Genomic DNA, 22,043 nt, shown 5'->3' on the forward strand with positions numbered 1-22,043 from the left:
TTGTCCCTGTGCATTAACATCTGCTTTAAAATGCACAAAATGTAAGTCTAAATGTTGTTTGTGTGTTTTTCTCTAGGCATGTATCAAATGAAAATAATTACATTTTCAGGCATGCATGCCTCCCCTCACAACACACACAGACAAGCAATACAAATAAAAAATTGTCCTACTCATGGCAGCTGGCTCTGAAATGTGTCTCAAACTCATGACTGTGCCATGGATTGTGTTTGTTTGCATTCAAACACAACTCTACACACTAGGTGATTTCACCAACCATCAAATGTCCAACCAGTCAGAGAGAATTAATTAGCCGAACCAGCTGGTGTAATATTGGTTTGAAATGCACTCGGAATGAGGTTAGATTGAGTCAATGGTTAATCTACATCAACAGATGGAAGTGTGGGGTGTGTGAGTGATCATGGCTATGTTAATATAATATAATAATATCTTATAGAGTGCAGAGTGTGTGTGTGTGTGTGTGTGTGTGTGTGTGTGTGTGTGTGTGTGTGTGCGCGCGCGCGCGTGCGTGCGTGTGTGCGTGCGTCGTTCGTGAATGCGTGAGTGTGTCGCGCGTGTGTGCATGCATGCGTGAGAGCTTAGCATGAGAATTGTGCCTGATAGGTTAGTGTGTGGTTAAAGTATGTAGGTTGTGGTAACTGTATGCTTGCATGTTCCTGACAAAGAGCGATAGGTGTGTGTGTGGGTTGTTTCCACTGAAACCTGTGGTGAGTAAAGACACTCCTCTTTCCCATTTTCAACCTCTGAAAACACTAGTAGCCTACACTAGTACAGTGGTTCTCAACCTGTGGGTTGGGACCCACATGATTTTTTTGGGGGGGGGTCCCCAGATGACAGTGAAGTGACAATTGAAGGACTGTTAAGACCTTTTTAATATTTAGGAAAAAAATAAAAGAAAAAAAGACCATTACTGCATCAAAAGTAATCAACAAACAGACTATACTATACAAACTGAAAATATCCGAAACTAGCAGATCTGCAAGCTTGTAGATCGGCTATTTTCACAATATTAACTGTGGAACCGATTCAAACTAAATTTAATGCTCCTTTAGCTCCTACAATTCCAAGTGCTTGTCAGGGTGGGGGGTCCCCAGTTCAAATATGATTATTGTGGGGGGTCGCGGACCGAAAAGGTTTAGAACCACTGCACTATACACTTATCATAGCCAAAGTGAAAAGGCCTAAATGTGAATTACCAGATTATTCAGTACTGATACAATATTTAAAGCAGTGGGAAAGTACAGAGATGCTGTAGAAAATCAGTGAGTGAGTCATTGACATACATTCCACTCGACTCTGTGTGTGTGCGTTGGTGTGTGCGTGCGTGTCTACCACAGCTTCACAGTAGAAACACATCTGAAATTCAAGACAAACAAGGCAAACTGTGTTGATCGTTGTTTATGATTAAAAGACAAGTACAATAGTGACAAATGCAAGGCAAGAATCACTTGCTATCAGTAATGGCATCACCTTTTTTGTATGGCAGTAGGCCTATGTAAATATGCCACTTGACAAATTAGGTCTGATGTAATTATATAGCAAATGTAGCACAAAAATAAGGATTGGAGAGCTAGGGTCTAGAGCCATGGGTTACAAACTATCTTTCCCGCTACACATTTAGGCTTCAAAGTTAGACCCAGTAGTTTGGGGCTAACTGCTAGGCGCTCATCCCCTTGAGGGGATAGTATGGCATGGGGACAGCATTGATCATGGGGTCATATAGATTGGGAACAGCATTGTTCGGCACAAATACCAAGTCATTGCTTCGCCTGACAGGGGTGGCAGGGGTGGCTGCAGGCGTAACAGTAACCAAGGCGTCACAGTAACCAATCTGGCAGAGTAGGGACATGGAGAGTAGCACACCCAAGATCTGTACCAAGACAAAATATATCATATTAGGCAACTGTCAAAATGATATCATATAAATGATTTTTTGTGTTTGCAGTTTTACGGTATATCAACTGTCTGGGATACATATTTATTATCATGTGGGTGTAAGAGAAAGTCTGATGACTTGTTACTGTCTATGTTAATGATGTGACAATGTTTTCTAGCTTTAATAAATACTGTAATACCACCTACCGCTGTTGCTGCAAAACCATAGATGAATCCCAGGACTGGCAGAAGGATAGGACCACATGGCTGAGGAGATTCAGAGACAGTATAGTGTAGAAAGTGAAAGCCTGTCCAAGGGAATGAAAAACCATGCATACAGTACAATCAATTTCCAAGCCCTCTTACCTGCTTGTAGACATGCTTGGGTTGGGTAAATGCAGATAAAAGAAAACAGATAATCTTTCAGTTTAATTTGAAAAATACTGGAACCATTTTCTTCTGTAAAATCTAAGAGCAAGAAATGAATAGTTTATTTAAAGATAAATCATATTTGAAACCAGTGATAGCAACTGGACTAACCAACTCAGAAATTATATTTTGAATCTTATGTGTTCATTTTGTAATTATTATTCATACTGTATATAAAATACAGTGAATTCAAATGTGACCGACCAAGGTTCTGTATCCATAGGAGTTGGAGGAGCTGGTGTGTATTGTAGTGCAGCGGGAAGTGTCTTCACTGGGACACTCACAGCTGTTAGGAACCTTTAATCCCAAACGACTGTAATCTGTATAGCCATCCAAACCACAGCACTCATTCTGCGTGCACACGCACACGCACACGCACACGCACATGCACATGCACATGCACATGCACATGCACATGCACATGCACATGCACACGCACACGCACACGCGCACGCGCACGCGCACACACACACACACACACACACACACACACACACACACACACACACACACACACACACACACACACACGCACACACACATGCACACACAGGCACACACAGGCACACACACACACACACACAGAGAAAAACAAGTCATTATTTTACATTATGTCCTTTAATGTCTATACAGGCATTAGTTTATACTATACTGTACCTGCATCTCCAAAATCCTGAGCTCAGCAATGAACTTGTCATTCTTCATCAGTGTGGGTTTAATTTCCTGCATGTCCTTAACCTGTAGCTCAAAAAATAAAATACAGCAGTCTTTCTCAATTCTTCTCAAATGTATTTGCACAGCTATTAATCACTGTTAGAGAGACTCAAAGGGCTTTACAGGACCACACTGACACACCATTGCTCCGATCCATAACAAAAAACTTGGCAAAAACACTGTTCAGGGGTCTGCCATGACAATTGTAACGCCAAGGAGCCACAGGTGCACCGATGCTCCAGGTCTGGTTTGAAAATAGTCTAATAAAAAAAACTAAATTGCACATATATGGGGCACTACAGCAATGTTACAACAGTGTTTAACACTTCAAATGGCCATACATCTGTGACCATTGCTCTGATCAGTGCAATATAGGACTAGAATTGAAGGCTGTGTGGCGCAGTAATTTGTTGAAATGTGCAACACTAAACTAGAGGAAAAGTCATGGGATCACTCAAATGATTAGAGTTCCTCCTCAGGGAGCATGCATGCACTCGGCATATTTGGTGATCTGTCCATTTGAATTTGAGATATATTGTGTGCAAGTACACATTTAATTTATATGGGTGGCGTTAGAGGAAAGGGCAGTTCAGTCAGTAGTTTTCTTATACCTTATAACAACTTCACATCACAACATCTGTTCAGTGTTTCTACAGTCACCAATGCTGATAAATCTGTTTATCAGCATCCTCAAAAGGGCTTACCTGAGGTGCAAACTGAGAGACTTTGTTTCCTAAGACGAATAGAGTGACGGCTCCACCCAACATCTCTATCAGACACTACAAAGGATAGATACAGTACTGCATGAAAAACAGAGTTAATTATGTGATAGAACATAATAGAACACAATGGACCATAGATAGTACGGTAGAACAGAGTGGACAATATAATATAATTGAATTGAATTGAATTTAATGAATAGCAATTGCATTTACCATTCTCAGGGCAACAGAGTTCTCTTTGTAAGCTCCAAAAATCCCCAAAAAGGAGAGGATGATACAGGCCACAGCCATTACATAGATCCAAACGAGACCACTGGCCACATCGCCAATCTGTGTAGATAATTTATGTGCAGAGTGGAAGGATGTAGAAAAGTAGAACACTAATAAACTGACCAAATGGACATCAAAAAGGTAAGCTAAACAAAGTACTGTACAGACACAGAGACAGACAGACAGACAGACAGACAGACAGACAGTCTCAGACAGACAGACAGACAGACTGTCTTTGACAGACAGACAGACTGTCTCTGACAGACAGACAGACAGACAAACAGACAGACAGACAGACAGACAGACAGACAGACAGACAGACAGACAGTAATCATTACCTCATGGTTGTAGTTACTGGCCATCAACGCAAGGAAAAACAACACACATCCTGCAATCTGAACAAAAGATCTACAACTCAGAGACTGAATTTACAATTCAGATACAGTAATGGCATGAACAAGTAACAGGGGTCTCCATATCTGTTCTGCTATTTAGCAATCTGGGAACCCATCTGCACAAAAAGGGGGATTTTTAAATGTATTTTTCTTGGAGCTCTTAATCTGTCTTGAGAGATTAGCTATTTAGCAAACATCACTTCCAAAGAGCTGGACACCTGACTCCTGTTATTGAACAAATACTCTAACAATGATTTCCGTCGGTTATAGAGCTTAGAGCTATTGATAAAAAACAAACCAAAAAACCCATTCAATTATACCTCTTTTAATTACACACAAATGACTCAGTAATTATAAAATAGATGTAGCAACCTGTTACCTGGTCATAAAGTTAGCCAGACACTAACTTTATGGCTAAAGTTATATAGCTACTGGAAAAGGTAGCTATATCGTTTTACTTGTATATTACTCATTATTACCAAAATACAATGAATCATTTATTGTCTATTTTATTTGGATATTATGTTGCTGTCTTGTTGATTTTTGAGGAAACCAGTTGTTTCAATGTATTTCAGTATGGTATGAAAATTAAGTTGCAGAGATGTGTAACTTGCTTGAGAAAGTTAATACAAACCATACATTTGAGAACATTTTAATTTTACTTTATTATCGCCTTATTAACCACATGAACTCTAACCTCTCTCTTCTAGGCATGTAATAACAGGCGAACATTGGGCGAAAATAGCGACACATACATTCATTGAAAATAGTAGATCAACAAACCACAGCAAAGAGATTTGGTTTAAAGGGAAACCCATATATACTGTATGGTCATTACATAATTTACTGGCTTACCTAAAAATGATTTTATTTTGTATATAACAGTGGTTCAACTGAACATCCACCTGTTCTGTTCCCTTTGCATTAGTTATGTTTCTTGCCCACTGAACCTTACATAATACCTTTATTAGTCATGTATATGTAACACTTACCCCCACTAGAATACTGAAGAGAATGAAGGAACATTTCAGACAGGGATTGGCTTTCTGCATCCTTGGCATTTTCCTGGTAGATAAGAACTTCACACACTAAAAGCTTACCTAAAAAAACAACTACAACATATTATATTTAATAATATAAATGCAATTGGTAAGTAATGCACAATATGATGTTCAAGAATATATGATCACAACTTTCTATTTTACTTTTAAGTTTCCTTTCCATGGACTAGTAAAACAAACTGGACCAATAACTGCACATGTTGTACTTGAATATACTTTTAACTGGGCCTCCAAGATTATTCTGGAGAACTGATCAATTGATATAATAATGTGTTGAGTTGCCTGTATGCAAAATAAGATAAATGCAGCCGGCAGACCAGTATTATTTGTCTAGATACCTGAAAACATCATCAATTAGATTTCACACTAAAACTGCAGACAAGTCATAATAAAAAATCTTTACCTGCTAAAACATAAATGTTTTTCTTGCAAAACAAAAAAAAAACACAAATGTGTAGAAGCTGAGACTGAAAGAAACTTCAGAAACGTATTAACATTCACATAAACAAGTCCAGATTTCCAGAAGTTGAGATTCCTGACCTGACATCAGAACCAAGTTTATATACCTGGGGTGTTTAGGGGTGGATCAAATGGATTTCTCATAACTGATGATGTTCCATTTGAAGTTTACTGTTTCCGCTCTACTTACTGGTGTGGTCAACCAAGACGAAAAAGAAAGGTTCCACAAAAGGGTCTATAGTTCAAATTGAAATACAATTTTGTTTTTGTCACATAGGTGTACTCATACATGTACGAACAGTGACATTTTGATGCTGCCAGACCCCCAAAGATTGTGTTAGAAGTAATGTCCAATATAGTACAAAATATATTGGTCTTGTTTCCATTGTGGTCAATTGTACTCAATTCATCAGTAATACATAATGCATACAATACAATAAGTTTAGTTTCAATGTACAGATAATTTATTGATAGTACTGTATATTGTATAGACTGATGCTACAGTAGGTTCTTGGTTTACCTAGGATCCTAGTTTACTGAGGCACTACACTGTCTCTCTAAATTTGATGTATGTGTTTACCTTGCTTACTGTAAGTTGCTCTGGATAAGAGTGTCTGCTAAAAATGCCTAAATTGTAAATTGTAGAAGTGTACACTTATGCAGTGACATTTATAGGTCCTGTCCCTCTCTCTCTGAAACACATCTAGGCCTCATGCAAGAAGCGAACAAATATACTTAGTTTTGTATGTATGAATGATTTCTTTGTTGTAAGAGAGCATCGAGTTCTGCACTTCACTAATATTTTGTTATTTTTGCTCTTCTCTTTGGTAAGATGCATGATTCTGAGTAATCAAGAGCACTCTTAGATAAGAAAGAAACCTTTCATTTTCACAGGCCAAAATATTGTCCATCCAATGCAAGGAAATATACATTTTAAAGCTGAGGAACATTAAAAAAAAAGCATGAATATCATTGGATCAAATTTAGATGATTATGTTTTAGATAATTATTAATTACATTTGTGGGCAAAAAAACTTATGCTATTGGCCTATTGGTCCCAGAAGACAGTTAGTTTCAGTTACTGCGTGTTCCTCTTCTGACACGACATTTACAGTTTAGCCATTGTGAAGTTCTGGAAAATCAACTTCAACTTCAGTGTATTGTCACATCACAAGTGGCCCATTGATCCCAAAAGACTATGTTACACTTGGATGATTATTATTTTGTTTCAGTTACTGTGTGTTCCTCTATGTCTATATTGACACAGCATTTACAGTTTAGCAGTTGTAAATGCCGTGCCAACTTCAGTTCGTCACATCACAAGTGGCCCATTGATCCCAAAAGACTATATAACAATGATGATTATTTTATTTCAGTTATTATATTATATATGCGTGTTCCACTACTGACACGGCATTTACAGTTTAGCCAGTGTGTTTTTAATGTAGGGAGACAGCGGACAAAAGTAACACTTTTTGTATTTGCCTTCATAATTCACAGGCTACTTGAAATATCCTAGTCATCTTTTGCATAAGAAACATATATATGTGCCCTAATTAATAATAACATTTTTAAGCTTTCACTAATAAGGACAAGACTAAAATATTAATTTGAATGCAATGAGTCACAGTGTTACAATTGCCCCCGTGAGGGGGGCAATTGTAACAGTGGTTGGGGGCAATTGTAACACTGTAAAAATAAGTCATATTAACACACTTTATCTCAAATAAAAGCACATCACTAAGTAATATGTATTTTTTATAATTTAACATTTTTACTTACGAATGTTTTATATACATAATTACAGTTATTTTGTATTTTTATTCAAATTATTTTATTTTTAAGTTTTGTTTTTTCAAATGTATGTCTATTTTTTATTTAAATGTATTTTACTTTGAAATGTAGTGACATTTAGTAAAATATGTTCATTTATTAATATAAAAGTACGTAATCCCAGACAAAAAATCTGCTTACATTGAAAACACATTGTTACAATTGACCCCGGTCACTGTGTTACAATTGCCCCCCGATGGGGCAACCATGATAAAATCCCATATTCTACCTAGAAACACCTATACTAGCATAGGCTGCTGACGTTAATTTGTGACCAATAACATAGAGATACAATTCATCTAAGTTTAAATTAGCTGACATCTTATCTTTAGACAGCAGAAGGAAAATACTGTACACTCAAAAATGTACATTTAGGGCGCGCTCCCACCGCACTTTTATTTCACCTCTGGGGCGGAATCTGCCAATGCTTTGTCAATGCAAATGCGTGGATTCTTGGAAAAAATCCGCAAGACCATGAATCCACGCATTTACATTGACAAAGCATTGGCAGATTCCGCCCCAGAGGTAAAATAAAAGTGCGGTGGGAGCGCGCCCTTACACCTCAAATTCAGTTTTTGGTTGAAAACTTCTGCTGAGATGAAATGATCATTCTATCTTTCCATAGGCAGAGAGAGGACCCTACTGAACATGTGCACAAGAAGTCTCACCCCTCTAGCTTATTTCTAATTAGAATTATTGAGTGTGTTACTTTTGTCCCCTGTTACTTTTGTCCCCGATCTCCCCTACTGAAGTTCTGGAAATCAACTTCAGTTTATTGTCACATCACAAGTATAAAAGAGTGTTCTTTAGGGCAGCTTCCCATTATATTTAATACAACTACTGATATATATCAGTAGATATATATCTACTGACAGTAGATATGAACACAACTTCTATTTCACTTAATTTTATATTTAATAAAACCATAAACAAAAAATCTACATTCAATAAATAGTACTTGGGTATTTACACATATAATGATGGCTGTAGCTCAGTGCCATGACAACAGTCAGGTTTACCAAAGAACAACGGATTGTCTGCGGTGGTTGTGTGGGAGGTTCCAACTTTCTGGGTCAACTGCTGTGTTGGATGGAAACGACAGTACAAGAACCTGCACACATTCTCACATGGTACTGTATTATTAGCAGTGGTGGAAAACATACTCCCATATTGTGCTGTACTAAAAATTTGCATCAAGTAAATTCGTCAAAATCTTTCGAAAATAGCACATCTACAAGCTCACAACGTGTCAAATCTGCTATTTTCAAATAGACAAAGTATGAAATAGGGTTCAATTGCTTTATGTATGTTTTATAATAATCTACACCTGCAAAGTAACTTGTAACTAAAGAGTGGAGTAAAAAGTACATTTGCCTCTGAGGTGTATATACTGTAAATATAAAGCTTTGAAAAATGGAAATACTCAAGTAAAGTAAAAGTACCTCAAAATTGTACTCAAGTACAGTACTTGGGTAAATGTACTTGGGTACTTTCCACCACTGATTATCAGGAGCAAGCGAATGACGTTGATTTGAGTGATGTTGATGACATCCGTTTTGCCTAAATATGGAGGGACGGTGAATCTGACATCACAAAGAATTCACAAAATGTAAAAAGTATTCACAAAAAATTAAATCACAATATTATCCATCCAGTAGTTTGCAAGACTAGCCACGGACAGACAGACTTGGTAAGTCTACTTGCTCAGTGTTTCACAACCTGGTACCCCTCAATTATAAATGTGTTGCACAGAATCCACTTTCACCCTGGCATCTTTGTCATCTATTAGGGAGATTTCTAAAGATCACAACAACACGCAGTACCTCTTGCACACAGTGCTGTACTGGCGCATACACACAGAGTGAGCCACAGAGAGAGGCAGAGAGAGAGATGGGGTGATATACACATAGGAAACATAGTTTAACATGATGTCATCACAATATTATTAGAGCATGCAAACTGGCAGAGATCTGCGCTCTGCCCAGCATGCAGACTTGAGTAAAGTTACAAGATGTCACCAGCTTTTTGCATACTTTGAAGGGACAAATCATACCAGCGTACTGGTCTGCAACTGTATTAGTTGTACAAAAAACAATTTACTGTCATACATCACAAAGTGTACACTCTATCCATTCCATGACTCGCCCCATTGTCATACTTGATTCAATTCAATTCAATTCAATTTTATTAAAGTGTCAAATCACAACAAGTTGTCTCAAGACACTTTACATGTAGAGAAGAGACCCAACATCCCACCCTGAGCAAGCAATTTTGCGACAAATTTTGATGACTGTAAATACATTCAAGTGCTTGTCAGGGTGGGGGGTCCCCAGTTCAAATATGATTATTTTGGGACTGAAAAAGTTGAGAACCACTGCACTATACACTTATCATAGACAAAGTGGAAAGGCCTGCCGATCGCAGGGATGTCTAGAACAATGACTGTATGTATCTCTTTTTTTTTTAGGGCCCTGGAAGAGTCACAGACTGGATTCTATCAGTGCATATACACTTATTGTTAGCTGTCTGAATATTATTATTGTAAAAGAAATGTAAAAAAGAAAATAATATCTGTATATCACACAAAGAAAATTACCCAGTACCACTTTCACAGCTAGTGTAGTATTTGAGGGTTATTATGTGTAGATTTTAGATGTGAATTACCAGACTATTCAGTACTGAAAATGTTAAATTATTCAAAATGTATTAAAGAAAACATACATAACACAATATTCTAACAGTAAAATGTACTGTATGATTTGTTTGTTTGTTTGTTTGTTTACTTTGTTTGTGTTAACTGGGATGACGTTATTTTTTTCTACCAGATGTGTTATGTGTTTGTACCTAAATATGAAACAGAGAAGGAGCTTGTGTCTAACACCAAAGAGAGTATTGGGAAAGTACAGAGACGCTGTAGAAAACCACTGTAGAGTGAGCCATGGACATATATTTGACTCGACTCTGTGTGTGTGCGTGCATGTGTGCGTTGGTGTGTGCGTGTGTCTACCACAGCTTCACACTAGAAACACATCTGAAGTTCAAGACAAACAAGGCAAACAGTTTGGATCGTTGTTTATGATTAAAAGACAAGTACAATAGTGACAGATGCAAGGCAAGAATCACTTGCTATCAGTAATGGCATCACTTTTTTGTATGGCAATATGTAAATATGCCACTTGACAACTTAGGTCTGATGTAATTATATAGCAAATATAGCAAAACAATAAGGATTCAAGAGCTAGGGTCTAGAGCCATGGGTTACAAACTATCTTCCCCGCTACACATTTAGGCTTACTGGGTTACACCCAGTAGTTTGGGGCTAACTGCTAGGCGCTCATCCCCTTGAGGGGATAGTATGGCATGGGGGCAACATTGAACATGGGTGACTGCAGGCTCACAGTAATCAGCAATCTGGCAGAGTAGGAACATGGAGAGTAGCACACCCAAGATCTGTACCAAGACAATATATATCATATTAGGCAACAGTATCATATAAATGAGTGCTGTTTGGTTTCACAGCTCATCAGCTGTCTGGGATACATATTTATTATCATGTGGGTGTAAGAGAAAGTCTATGCGGTCACAGAGATGGCTTATTACTGTATATGTTAATGATGTTTTCTAGCTTTGAGAAACACTGCAATACCACCTACCGCTGCTGCTGCAAAACCATAGATGAATCTCAGGACTGGACGGATGGCATCATTGATGGCTTTCAGAAGGATAGGACCACATGGCTGAGGAGATTCAGAGACAGTATAGAGTAGAAAGTGAAAGCCTGTCCAAGGGAATGAAAAACCATGCATACTATCAATTTCCTAGGCCTCTTACCTGCTTGTAGACATGCTTGGGTTTGGTGTCATCCTGTAAATACAGATAAAAGAAAACAAACAATCATTCAGTTTAATTTGAAAAATATCGGAACCATTTTCTTCTGTAAAATCTAAGAGCAAGAAATGAATAGTTAATTTAAAGATAAATCATATTTGAAACCAGTGATAGCAACTGGACTAACCAATTCAGAAATTATATTTTGAATCTTATGTGTTCATTTTGTAATTATTATTCATACTGTATATAAAATATAGTGAATTAAAATGTGACCGACCAAGGTTCTGTTTCCATAGGAGTTGGAGGTGCTGGTGTTAGTGCAGCGGGAAGTGTCTTCACTGGAACACTCACAGCTGTTAGGAACCTTTAATCCCAAACTACTGTAATATGTATAGCCCTCCAGACCACAGCACTCATACTGCACACACACACACACAGACACACACACACACACACACACACACACACACACACACACAGACACACACACACACACACACACACACACACACACACACACACACACACACACACACAGAAAAAATTAAGTCATTATTTTACATTATGTCCATTAATGTCTATACAGGCGTTCAGTTAGTTTATACTATACCTGCGTCTCTACAATCCTAAGGTTGGCAATGAACTTGTCATTATACATCAGTGTGGGTTTCATTTTCTTTTTATTATTCTGGAGCACCTCCTTAACCTGTTGCAGAAAAAAAAAAGCAGTCTTTCTCAATATTCTCAAATGTATTTGCGCAGCCGTTATTCACTGTTACAAACTCAAAGGGCTTTACAGGACCTCAATTAACAAATTAAACAACAAGAGAGGGTGGGTGGTTGGGCAGACCGACGGTGGTCGTCACAAATGTAATATCCAGACTTGCGAGACACACCGTTGCTACGATCCGAAACAAAGAACTTGGCACAAACACTGTTCAGGGGTCTACCATGACAATAGACACAAGGGGCTACATGTGGCCCCCAGGGGGCCCTGGTCCACAAACGCACCGTTGTTCCAACCCACACCAAACTTGCCCCAAACAGGCAAACACTGTTCAGGGGTCTGCCATGACAATTGTCACGCCAAGGAGCCACAGGCCCCCCCGATGCTCCAGGTCTGGTTTGAGAATAGTCTCATCAAAAAAACTAAATTGCACACATATGGGGCACTACAGAAATGTTGCAACAGTGTTTAACACTTGAAATGGCCATACATCTGTGACCATTGCTCTGCTCAGTGCAATATAGGAATGAACGTCGTGCTTGGCACTGACATGCTCAGAGCAAGTTCTGTCAGGGAACTCAGTGCAGTTGTTGGCGGCCGACCATTGGGCCGCCTCAGCTCCATGGAAAAGTCATGGGATCACTCAAATGATTAGAGTTCCTCCTCAGGGAGCATGCATGCACTCTGCATATTTGGTAATCTGTCCATTTGAATTTGAGATATCTTGTGTGCAAGTAGACATTTAATTTATATGGGTGGCGGTAGAGGAAAAGTCAATTCAGCCAGTAGTTTTGAAGATATCTTGTTTCGGACCATACAGTTGGACAGACAGACAGACAGACAGACAGACAGACAGACAGACAGACAGACAGACAGACAGACAGACGGGTGGACGATCACAACATCTGTTCAGTGTTTCTACAGTCACCAATGTTGATAAATCTGTTTGAATATTTAAACCTCAAAAGGGCTTACCTGAGGTGCAAACTGAGAGACTGAGTTTCCTACAATGAATAGAATGAAGGCTCCAGCCACCATACCTAACAGACACTACACAGGATAGATACAGTACTGTATGAACAACAGTGTTAGTTATGTGATAGAACATAATAGAACACGATGGCCATAGATAGTACAATAGAACTGTGACAGTTCTATTGTACTATTATATTTTATTATTATTATTATATATTATTATTATTATTATTATTTTCTGTTATTTATTTATTCTGTATTTTTTCATCTCTTAACCCCTTTTTAAGCCTTTTTATGATGATCTGAAATGTATTGTGTGCATTTTATTGTTGGGCAATGTTTTCCCCCGGTCCCCAAGCCACTTAACAGACACTCGAGTGACACTGACAGGGATCAGCTGTGAGCTGACGGCCACTCGGGCGTGGCCCCCACGACCCAATCCCCGAACGAGCGACGTCATCAACGGCCAATCACAGAGCAAGGAGGGCGCGGCGCCCTGGCAGAATGAGAAGCCGCTTTCATTCAAATAGAGACTGAGGAAGCAGGAGAGAGAGAATTGTTTGTAGCAGCGGTGCTAAGCGAGTGCAGTGGGGCGGACAGAAGGAACCGAGGGCGAGGGCGAGGGCGAGCACTCACACGATAGAGCAGAGGTCTCCGGTGTGCGGCTCCATACCTACCCCGACGAGAGACCAGAGCGAGGAAGCGGTGAAACCAGAACCAACCTGAACGAGCGGCGTGACCCTGCGTTTTAACAGCGGGCAACTCTCGGCGATGCCGGGCGATATCGCCCAAAAAGATAAAGGAAATCCATCTTTCATCGCCCCCCCGCCCACTTCGCCCATCATCGCCCATCATCGCCCGTTCTCATAGACTTTCATTATATTTTTGGACGACGTTGCCCAGAGTTGCCCGCTGTTAAAACGTACCGTAACCCTGCGTTTTAACAGCGGGCAACTCCGGGCGATGCCGGGCGATATCGCCCAAAAAGATAAAGAAAATCCATCTTCCATCGCCCCCCCGCCCACTTCGCCCGATCGCCCGAAGTTGCCGGCTCTCATAGACTTTCTTTATATTTTGGGCGACGTCGCCCGGCATCGCCCGAGAATCGCCCGCTGTTAAAATGCACCGTCAGGCCTGGGGCGAGCTGAGGACGACAGAGCTGGCTACAGTGTTGCGGGTGCAGTACGTTAGTCCGACAGCGCATTCCTCCGACAGCGCAGTGCTCCGACATTACCAGTGTTGCAGGCACAACCCACCTCATAATAAGCTGTCCCCAGACCAGACCGATTTTGGGCCGATTCGGCGTCGGGAAGCGTCGTATATAGTCGGCCAGTCGGTTAGGGGTCCGTCGGGACCTTTTCGGCCGACCCAGAGCCGACTGAACATGTTCAGTCGGGGCCCGACTGGGAGTAGCCACGTAGCAGAGAAGAAGTGTGACAACAAGACGTAGCCAGGGTTCTCGGTGTTGCCAGATTATGTGAGAGAAACAAGCGACCATGTCTATGAAAACCTACGTTCACTGTTTCTCATTGTCGCTCCCAGAGAGAGCTCAAATTGATTGATTTGATCTACTTTTGCGCTGTGGTGATGTAATTTATTGGGAGCAGGTGTGTAAGATTCCAATAGTATAAACATTTTAATTGGCTTTCATATACTCAGTGGTGCGGGAAGGGGGGGGCTACGGGGGCTGCAGCCCCCCTGGTGATGGGAAGGGATTTAAAAAAATGTTTTTTTATTACATTTAAATTTCATTAAAAGAATTAAATAACGTAACCCTAACCCAAAACCGAAATAAAGTAAAGGAAATAAAGTGCCAAAACCCACCCAAACCCGCACATTTTTCGACCCGAACCCGCAAAAAAATTGCGCGCGCGGACGGGACACATGCGCGCGTGCATGCGTCAAGCGGATTCCCCCGACGCTCAGCCCCCCTGGCTATTAAGTACTTCCCGCGCGCCTGCATATACTCTTAATGTATTTTTTCCAAATTAGATTTGGCCATATAGATCGAAATGTGCTCAGTTTTGGCTATATTCTGGGTGCTAATTTCAATAAATTAATGTATTGTATTGTATATGTATAGTACTTGAGTAAATGTACTAGTTACTTTACACCACTGCACGTCAGTGAAGAAAAAAAGAAAAAACGCTGGGAACATCCAAGTGACTTTGCAGGGAAACAAGCCCAAAGTCGCTTATAATAAGCAGACCTGGCAACTAGGCTGAAAGTAATCTCTCAAGAACAGCAGAGGGCGCTGTTTTTCCTTTTTCTTTGGTGATGGGTTTCTAGATTTGGCTGGAAGTTATTGCATTAGCATATCAAAGGGCAAGTCGGCTCACAAACTAAATGCCAACTTTTGCCAACCAAATACCAGTCTGTTGCAGTCTGAAGTAGTCTGAAGTAGTCAGAACTAGTCTGTCTGGTGTGGAGTCACCTTAGGCAGCGTCTCGCTGCCTTCGTTGTGAGTACGGGCTTAAGCAACACTAGCTATAAAACCTACTAAGTCAAGGCACGCAGTATATTATCTGGAACAGATAAACTGGCTTTAAGTTTGTTATTACAGAGCGAAGAAGATGATGATGTTGAACTAGAAGACACTGAAGATTCACCTGCTTGGTCTACTCCCCATTGAAAAAAAAAAACATTTGCACTCAGAAAAAAAACATTTGCACTCAGAAAAAAATATCTTAATTTATTATAGCACACTTAGCACTTTAGCAGCATTTGCACTTTGCTTGACACTAAGTTATTGTTGCGCTCTGCTATTTTGCACCTGCTATATTTGCACAGTTTCGTAACCGCAGTTTTAGTTAGTTAGTGGCGCCTTAGGAGGATAGGATTATTTTAGTATTTTTTGTATGAGTGTTTTTCTTTGTTATTTGTTTTTACGGCATAGAGGCCTCTTGTTTAGGGAAATTCCAAATAAATATATGTTCACCCTTTTTAGCCATTGTGTTGTGTTGGTTTTATCCTGGGTTTTTAAGTGTTTTTCTCGAATTTAAAAGTCTAAGTACTTCCTGGGTAAACTTGAACCTGTGTGACCTGTAAAAGAAAAGTATTATTAGAGGAGTTCTTAGGCTCCTAAAACAAACCTGAGTGGCGTAGTCTGCAAACCATTTAATTCCATTAATACTCACAGTAATTACGCACCCCGCACTTTAATGTGCACTTGATATTTTATTGTTGTGAGCGATTGATGTGAATTGATCTTAAAAAGTAAAACGGAGCCATTATTCTTAACAATAATTGGCTAGTCAAATGTGACACCGTTGGCCACCGTCACAGAATAGAGTGGACAATATAATAGAATATAATTGAATAGCATATTACATTTACCATTCTCAGGGCAACAGAGTTCTCTTTGTAAGCTCCAAAAATCCCCAAAAAGGAGAGGATGATGCAGGCCACAGCCATTACATAGATCCAAGCGAGACCACTGGCCACATCGCCAATCTGATATCAGAGGAAACAACACAGAGAATCAGCTACAATCTACAGTGGGGCAAAAAAGTATTTAGTCAGCCACCATTGTGCAAGTTCTCCCACTTAAAAAGATGAGAGAGGCCTGTAATTTTCATCATAGTTATACATCAACTATGAGAGACAAAATTAGGAAAAGAAATCCAGAAAATCACATTGTCTGATTTTTAAAGAATTTATTTGCAAATTATGAGGAAAATAAGTATTTGGTCAATAACAAAAGTTCATCTCAATACTTTGTTATATACCCTTTGTTGGCAATGACAGAGGTCAAACGTTTTCTGTAAGTCTTCACAAGGTTACCACGCACTGTTGCTGGTATGTTGGCCCATTCCTCCACGCAAGATCTCACCCCGTATTTTTTTTTAAGAACGATGAGCAAAAATCCCAGAACCACACGGGGGGACTTAGTGAATGACCTGCAGAGAGCTGGGACCAAAGTATCAAAGGCTACCATCAGTAACACACTACGCCGCCAGGGACTCAAATCCTGTAGTGCCAGACGTGTCCCCTTGCTTAAACCAGTAGATGTCCAGGCCCGTCTGAGGTTTGCTAGAGAGCATTTGGATGATCCAGAAGAGGATTGGGAGAATGTCATATGGTCAGATGAAACCAAAATAGAACTTTTTGGTAGAAACTCAACTTCTCGTGTTTGGAGGAGAAAGAATGCTGAGTTGCAACCAAAGAACACCATACCTACTGTGAAGCATGGGGGTGGAAACACCTTGCTTTGGGGCTGTTTTTCTGCAAAGGGACCAGGACGACTGATCCGTGTAAAGGGAATAATGAATGGGGCCATGTATCGTGAGATTTTGAGTGAAAACCTCCTTCCATCAGCAAGGGCATTGAAGATGAAACGTGGCTAGGTCTTTCAGCATGACCATGATCCCAAACACACCGCCCGGGCAACGAAGGAGTGGCTTCGTAAGAAGCATTTCAAGGTCCTGGAGTGGCCTAGCCAGTCTCAGATCTCAACCCCATAGAAAATCTTTGGAGGGAGTTGAAAGTCTGTGTTGCCCAGCGGCAGCCCCGAAACATCACTGCTCTAGAGGAGATCTGCATGGAGGAATGGGCCAACATACCAGCAACAGTGTGTGGTAACCTTGTGAAGACTTACAGAAAACGTTTGACTTCTGTCATTGCCAACAAAGGGTATATAACAAAGTATTGAGATGAACTTTTGTTATTGACCAAATACTTATTTTCCTCATAATTTGCAAATACATTCTTTAAAAATCAGACAATGTGATTTTCTGGATTTTTTCCCCTAATTTTGTCTCTCATAGTTGATGTATAACTATGATGAAAATTACAGGCCTCTCTCATCTTTTTAAGTGGGAGAACCTGCACAATGGTGGCTGACTAAATACTTTTTTGTCCCACTGTAACACACCAACTGTGTAGATACATTATGTGCAGAGTGGAAGGATGTAGACAAGTAGAACAATAATAAACTGACCAAATGGACACCAAAAGCGTGAGCTGATCAAAATACAGTAGGACAGAGACAGAGACAGACAGACAGACAGACAGTAATCATTACCTCATGGTTGTAGTTACTGGCAAGGATAAACAACACACATCCTGCAATCTGAACAAAAGATCTACAACTCAGAGACTGATTTTACAATTCAGATACAGTCTAATGGCATGAACAAGTAACAGGGGTCTCCATATCTGTTCAGCTATTTAGCAATCTGGGAACCCATCTGCAAAAAAAGGGGATTTTTAAATGTATTTTTCTTGGAGCTCTTAATCTGTCTTGAGAGATTAGCTATTTAGCAAACATCACTTCCAAAGAGCTGGACAGCTGACTCCTGTTATTGAACAAATACTCTAACAATGATTTCCGTCGGTTATAGAGCTTAGAGCTATTAATAAAAAACAAACAAAAAAAAACATTCAATTATACCTCTTTTAATTACACACACATTACTCAGTGATTATAAAATAGATGTAGTTACCTGATCATAAAGTTAGCCAGACACTAACTTTATGGCTAAAGTTATATAGCTACTGGAAAAGGTAGGTATATTGTTTTACTTGTATATTACTCATTATTACCAAAATACAATGAATCATTTATTGTCTATTTTATTTGGATATTATGTTGCTGTCTTGTTGATTTTTGAGGAAACCAGTTGTTTCAATTTATTTCAGTATGGTATGAACATTAAGTTGCAGAGATTTGTAACATGCTTGAGAAAGTTAATACAAACCATGAATTTGAGAACATTTTAACTTTACTTTATTATCGCTTTATTAACCACATGAACTCTAACCTCTCTCTTCTAGGCATGTAATAACAGGTGAACATTGGGCGAAAATAGGCACACATACATTCATTGAAAATAGTAGATCAACAAACCAGTGAAGAGATTTGACCCATATGTATACTGTATGGTCATTCAATACATCATTTGCTGGCTTACCTAAAAATGATTTTATTTTGTAGGTGAAAAGCTTGATTAAAATATAACAGTGGTTCAACTGAACAGTACACTTACCCCCACTAGAAGACTGAAGAGAATGAAGGAACATTTCAGACAGGGATTGGCTTTCTGCATCCTTGGCATTTTCCCGGTAGATAACTTCACACACTAAAAGCTTACCTAAAAAAACAACTACAACATATTTAATAATATAAATGCAATTGGTAAGTAATGCGCAATATGATGTTCGAGAATATATGATCACAACTTTCTATTTTACCTTTAAGTTTCCTTTCCATGGACTAGTGAAACAAACTGGACCAATAACTGCACATGTTGTACTTGAATATACTCTTAACTGGGCCTCCAAGATTATTCTGGAGAACTGATCAATTGATATAATAATGTGTTGAGTTGCCTGTATGCAAAATAAGATAAATGCAGCCGGCAGACCAGTATTATTTGTCTAGACACCTGAAAACATCATCAATTAGATTTCACACTAACTGCAGATAAGTCAGACAAATCTTTACCTGCTAAAAAGGAAATGTTTTTCTTGCAAAACAAAAAACAAGAAGCTAAGACTGAAAGAAACTTCAGAAACGTATTAACATTAAAGTCCAGATTTCCAGAAGTTGAGATTCCTGACCTGACATCAGAACCAAGTTTATATACCTAGGGTGTTTAGGGGTGGATCAAATGGATTTCTCATAAATGATGATGTTCCATTTGAAGTTTACTGTTTCCGCTCTATTTACTGTTGTGGTCAACCAAGACGAAAAAGAAAGGTTCCACAAAAGGGTCTATAGTTCAAATTGAAATACATGAACTGTCTATGTGAGCCATAGAGGTGCTTTGCATGTAAACAACTGTTGTGGAAAAAGCACGTGCTGCAAAGGTGATATTCATGTATGTAATGGTAAAGTAAAAGGTTGTCCAATGCATTACACACACATTTTGTTTATTGAATTTCATAATTCATAATTTCCTTAGAATCATGTAGGCTAAACATGGTATTAAATCTTTAGGTTATTTACAGTGGAAACCTTTATGTAAGCCAGTCCACTCCAATGTTTCGCAACGCAATTGTGCAACTGCAGTACTTGCAACCATTTCCCCAAAGGCACAGGCCTGCAACTGGTCAGTCCAGACCGCGGCAATGTCTTGCAACTGGTTGCAAGTTGTGACTAGTTGCATTGGTATGGACTTGCCTCAACATCTTTCATGACAACAGAAATACACTGTGTGTAATGTATAGTCAATATATGTTGCCACTGCCAGTAATAGATGACATTTCCAGAGTTGCTAATTGTAACAACCCTTCTGAAAAACAGATTGTCTGAGCTATGCCCAAAATGTTCCAAAGAGATAGGGTCAATAATGAGATTAAAACATCAGTTTGAAGTGGAATGCCTCATTCGGTTCTAACTATAATTTTGAAAAGTGTGTTTTGGCATGGGGTTATGAATGGAGTGATAACACACAGAAAGCTGCACCGCTGCAATTCTATCAAATATTTTCTAGCTCTAGGGGTGTATACCTTCCCAAAAATCACTATGAGAATTATTCCCCCCAGATGGTACCCATGGCCCAAATTTTGGGTTCTGGTTCACAGACTATAACAGTAATGACAAAAACTACACTTATAATAATGCAATGTGAAAATAGTTAAGACCAACATTAATTATTAGATCATTATGCTGAAATAGGACAATATTGGTACAACTCCTGGAAGCCATCTTGATAAATAATAATAATACCTATCAAAAAACGTTTATTTAGCAGTGCTAAAGTCTTAACAGCCTTTCTTGTTTCTAAGGTAGTATAAATATGACACTTGACAAATTAGTTTCTATGTAATTTATAGCAAATATAACCCAAAAAAAAAACAGTCTCCGCCAGGTCAGGTAGGTTACTGTGGGCCAGCAATGTTTGGAATTCGCCAATCAGGCTGGAATGTGAATAATCGGACGGAGCCGTCTTGATCACTTGACTAAAGAGCTAATATGTACTGATTTTCGTTATGTAACTTTGGAAACATTTGCAGGAGGAATATAAAACATTATTTAGCAAAAATCGGCCTCCTGGTGGCGCTATAATAGGGCAATGTTAAAAAGGTGGTATTTGTTCACCACAATCGGACGCTGCGTTCATGATTTGCAGCATTTTATTCAAACGGGCCACTCCTGCAAGCTTTAGATGTCAATCTTAGCCAATCAGGATGGAATATGAAAAATCAAACAGATCCGTCTTAATCACATGACTATAGAGATCATGTGTAACGCTTTGCGTCAAATTTTGATAAAATTTTAAGGTGTAATACATATATATATATTTTTCCTAGGCCTCTAGGGAGTGCACATACAACGTTTTACACAGATCGGTGCAGTTATAGGTAAAAACATGAATCGTTATGTTGTAGCGCCACCACGCGGTTGATTTGAAAAAATTCAAGTAGCATTTCTATCTCGGCCTAGTGGGAATGTGTCCGTTTTGTTTAATGAATATAGAGATACTGAGTACCAATTTGCGTGATGTTTGGACAAAATCTGTCAAAAATCGACCTCCTGGTGGCGCTATAACAGGCCCATGTGAAAGATTTGGGGCAGAGGTTCAGCTCTGGCATCCAGGGAATGTGCGCGCAGTTTCGCTGCAATCAAGCCAACGGTGCCGGAGATTAGCTGATCACAGACGGATGGACAGAGTGCAAAACACAGTGTTGGCCATGCCTTTCGGCCTGACGGGGACAATAAATAGTACTTTGGGTTGTTAGTTACACCTATGATGATGGCTGTTAGCTCAGTGCCATGACAACTGTCATT

The 22,043-nt window shown here is 39.4% G+C and overlaps 1 protein-coding gene across 3 annotated transcripts; it reads right to left on the bottom strand.

The window, feature by feature from the left end:
- Nucleotides 1-1,419: 1,419 nt before the first annotated feature.
- Nucleotides 1,420-19,840, bottom strand: LOC311040280 (tetraspanin-8-like). 3 transcript variants are annotated; one of them, XM_084050462.1, is made up of 10 exons: nt 19,502-19,840; nt 19,297-19,401; nt 18,333-18,380; nt 16,646-16,762; nt 13,310-13,384; nt 12,218-12,313; nt 11,885-12,025; nt 11,608-11,640; nt 11,430-11,513; nt 1,420-1,888 (listed from the first exon to the last, which is right to left on the bottom strand). In XM_084050462.1, the coding sequence occupies exons 2-10, from the start codon at nt 19,363-19,365 to the stop codon at nt 1,676-1,678; spliced, it is 876 nt and encodes a 291-aa protein (XP_083906588.1). In that variant the 5' UTR covers nt 19,366-19,401; nt 19,502-19,840; the 3' UTR covers nt 1,420-1,675. The 3 variants fall into 3 exon arrangements, with proteins under 3 accessions (XP_083906588.1, XP_083906587.1, XP_083906589.1); XM_084050461.1 differs by having other exon boundaries at nt 19,297-19,413; XM_084050463.1 differs by having other exon boundaries at nt 19,297-19,639; nt 19,755-19,786.
- Between the last annotated feature and the right edge of the window lie 2,203 nt (nt 19,841-22,043).

This window comes from Gymnoscopelus microlampas (assembly GCF_963454915.1).
Source record: "Gymnoscopelus microlampas genome assembly, chromosome: 23".
Classification (NCBI taxonomy): Eukaryota; Metazoa; Chordata; class Actinopteri; order Myctophiformes; family Myctophidae; genus Gymnoscopelus; species Gymnoscopelus microlampas.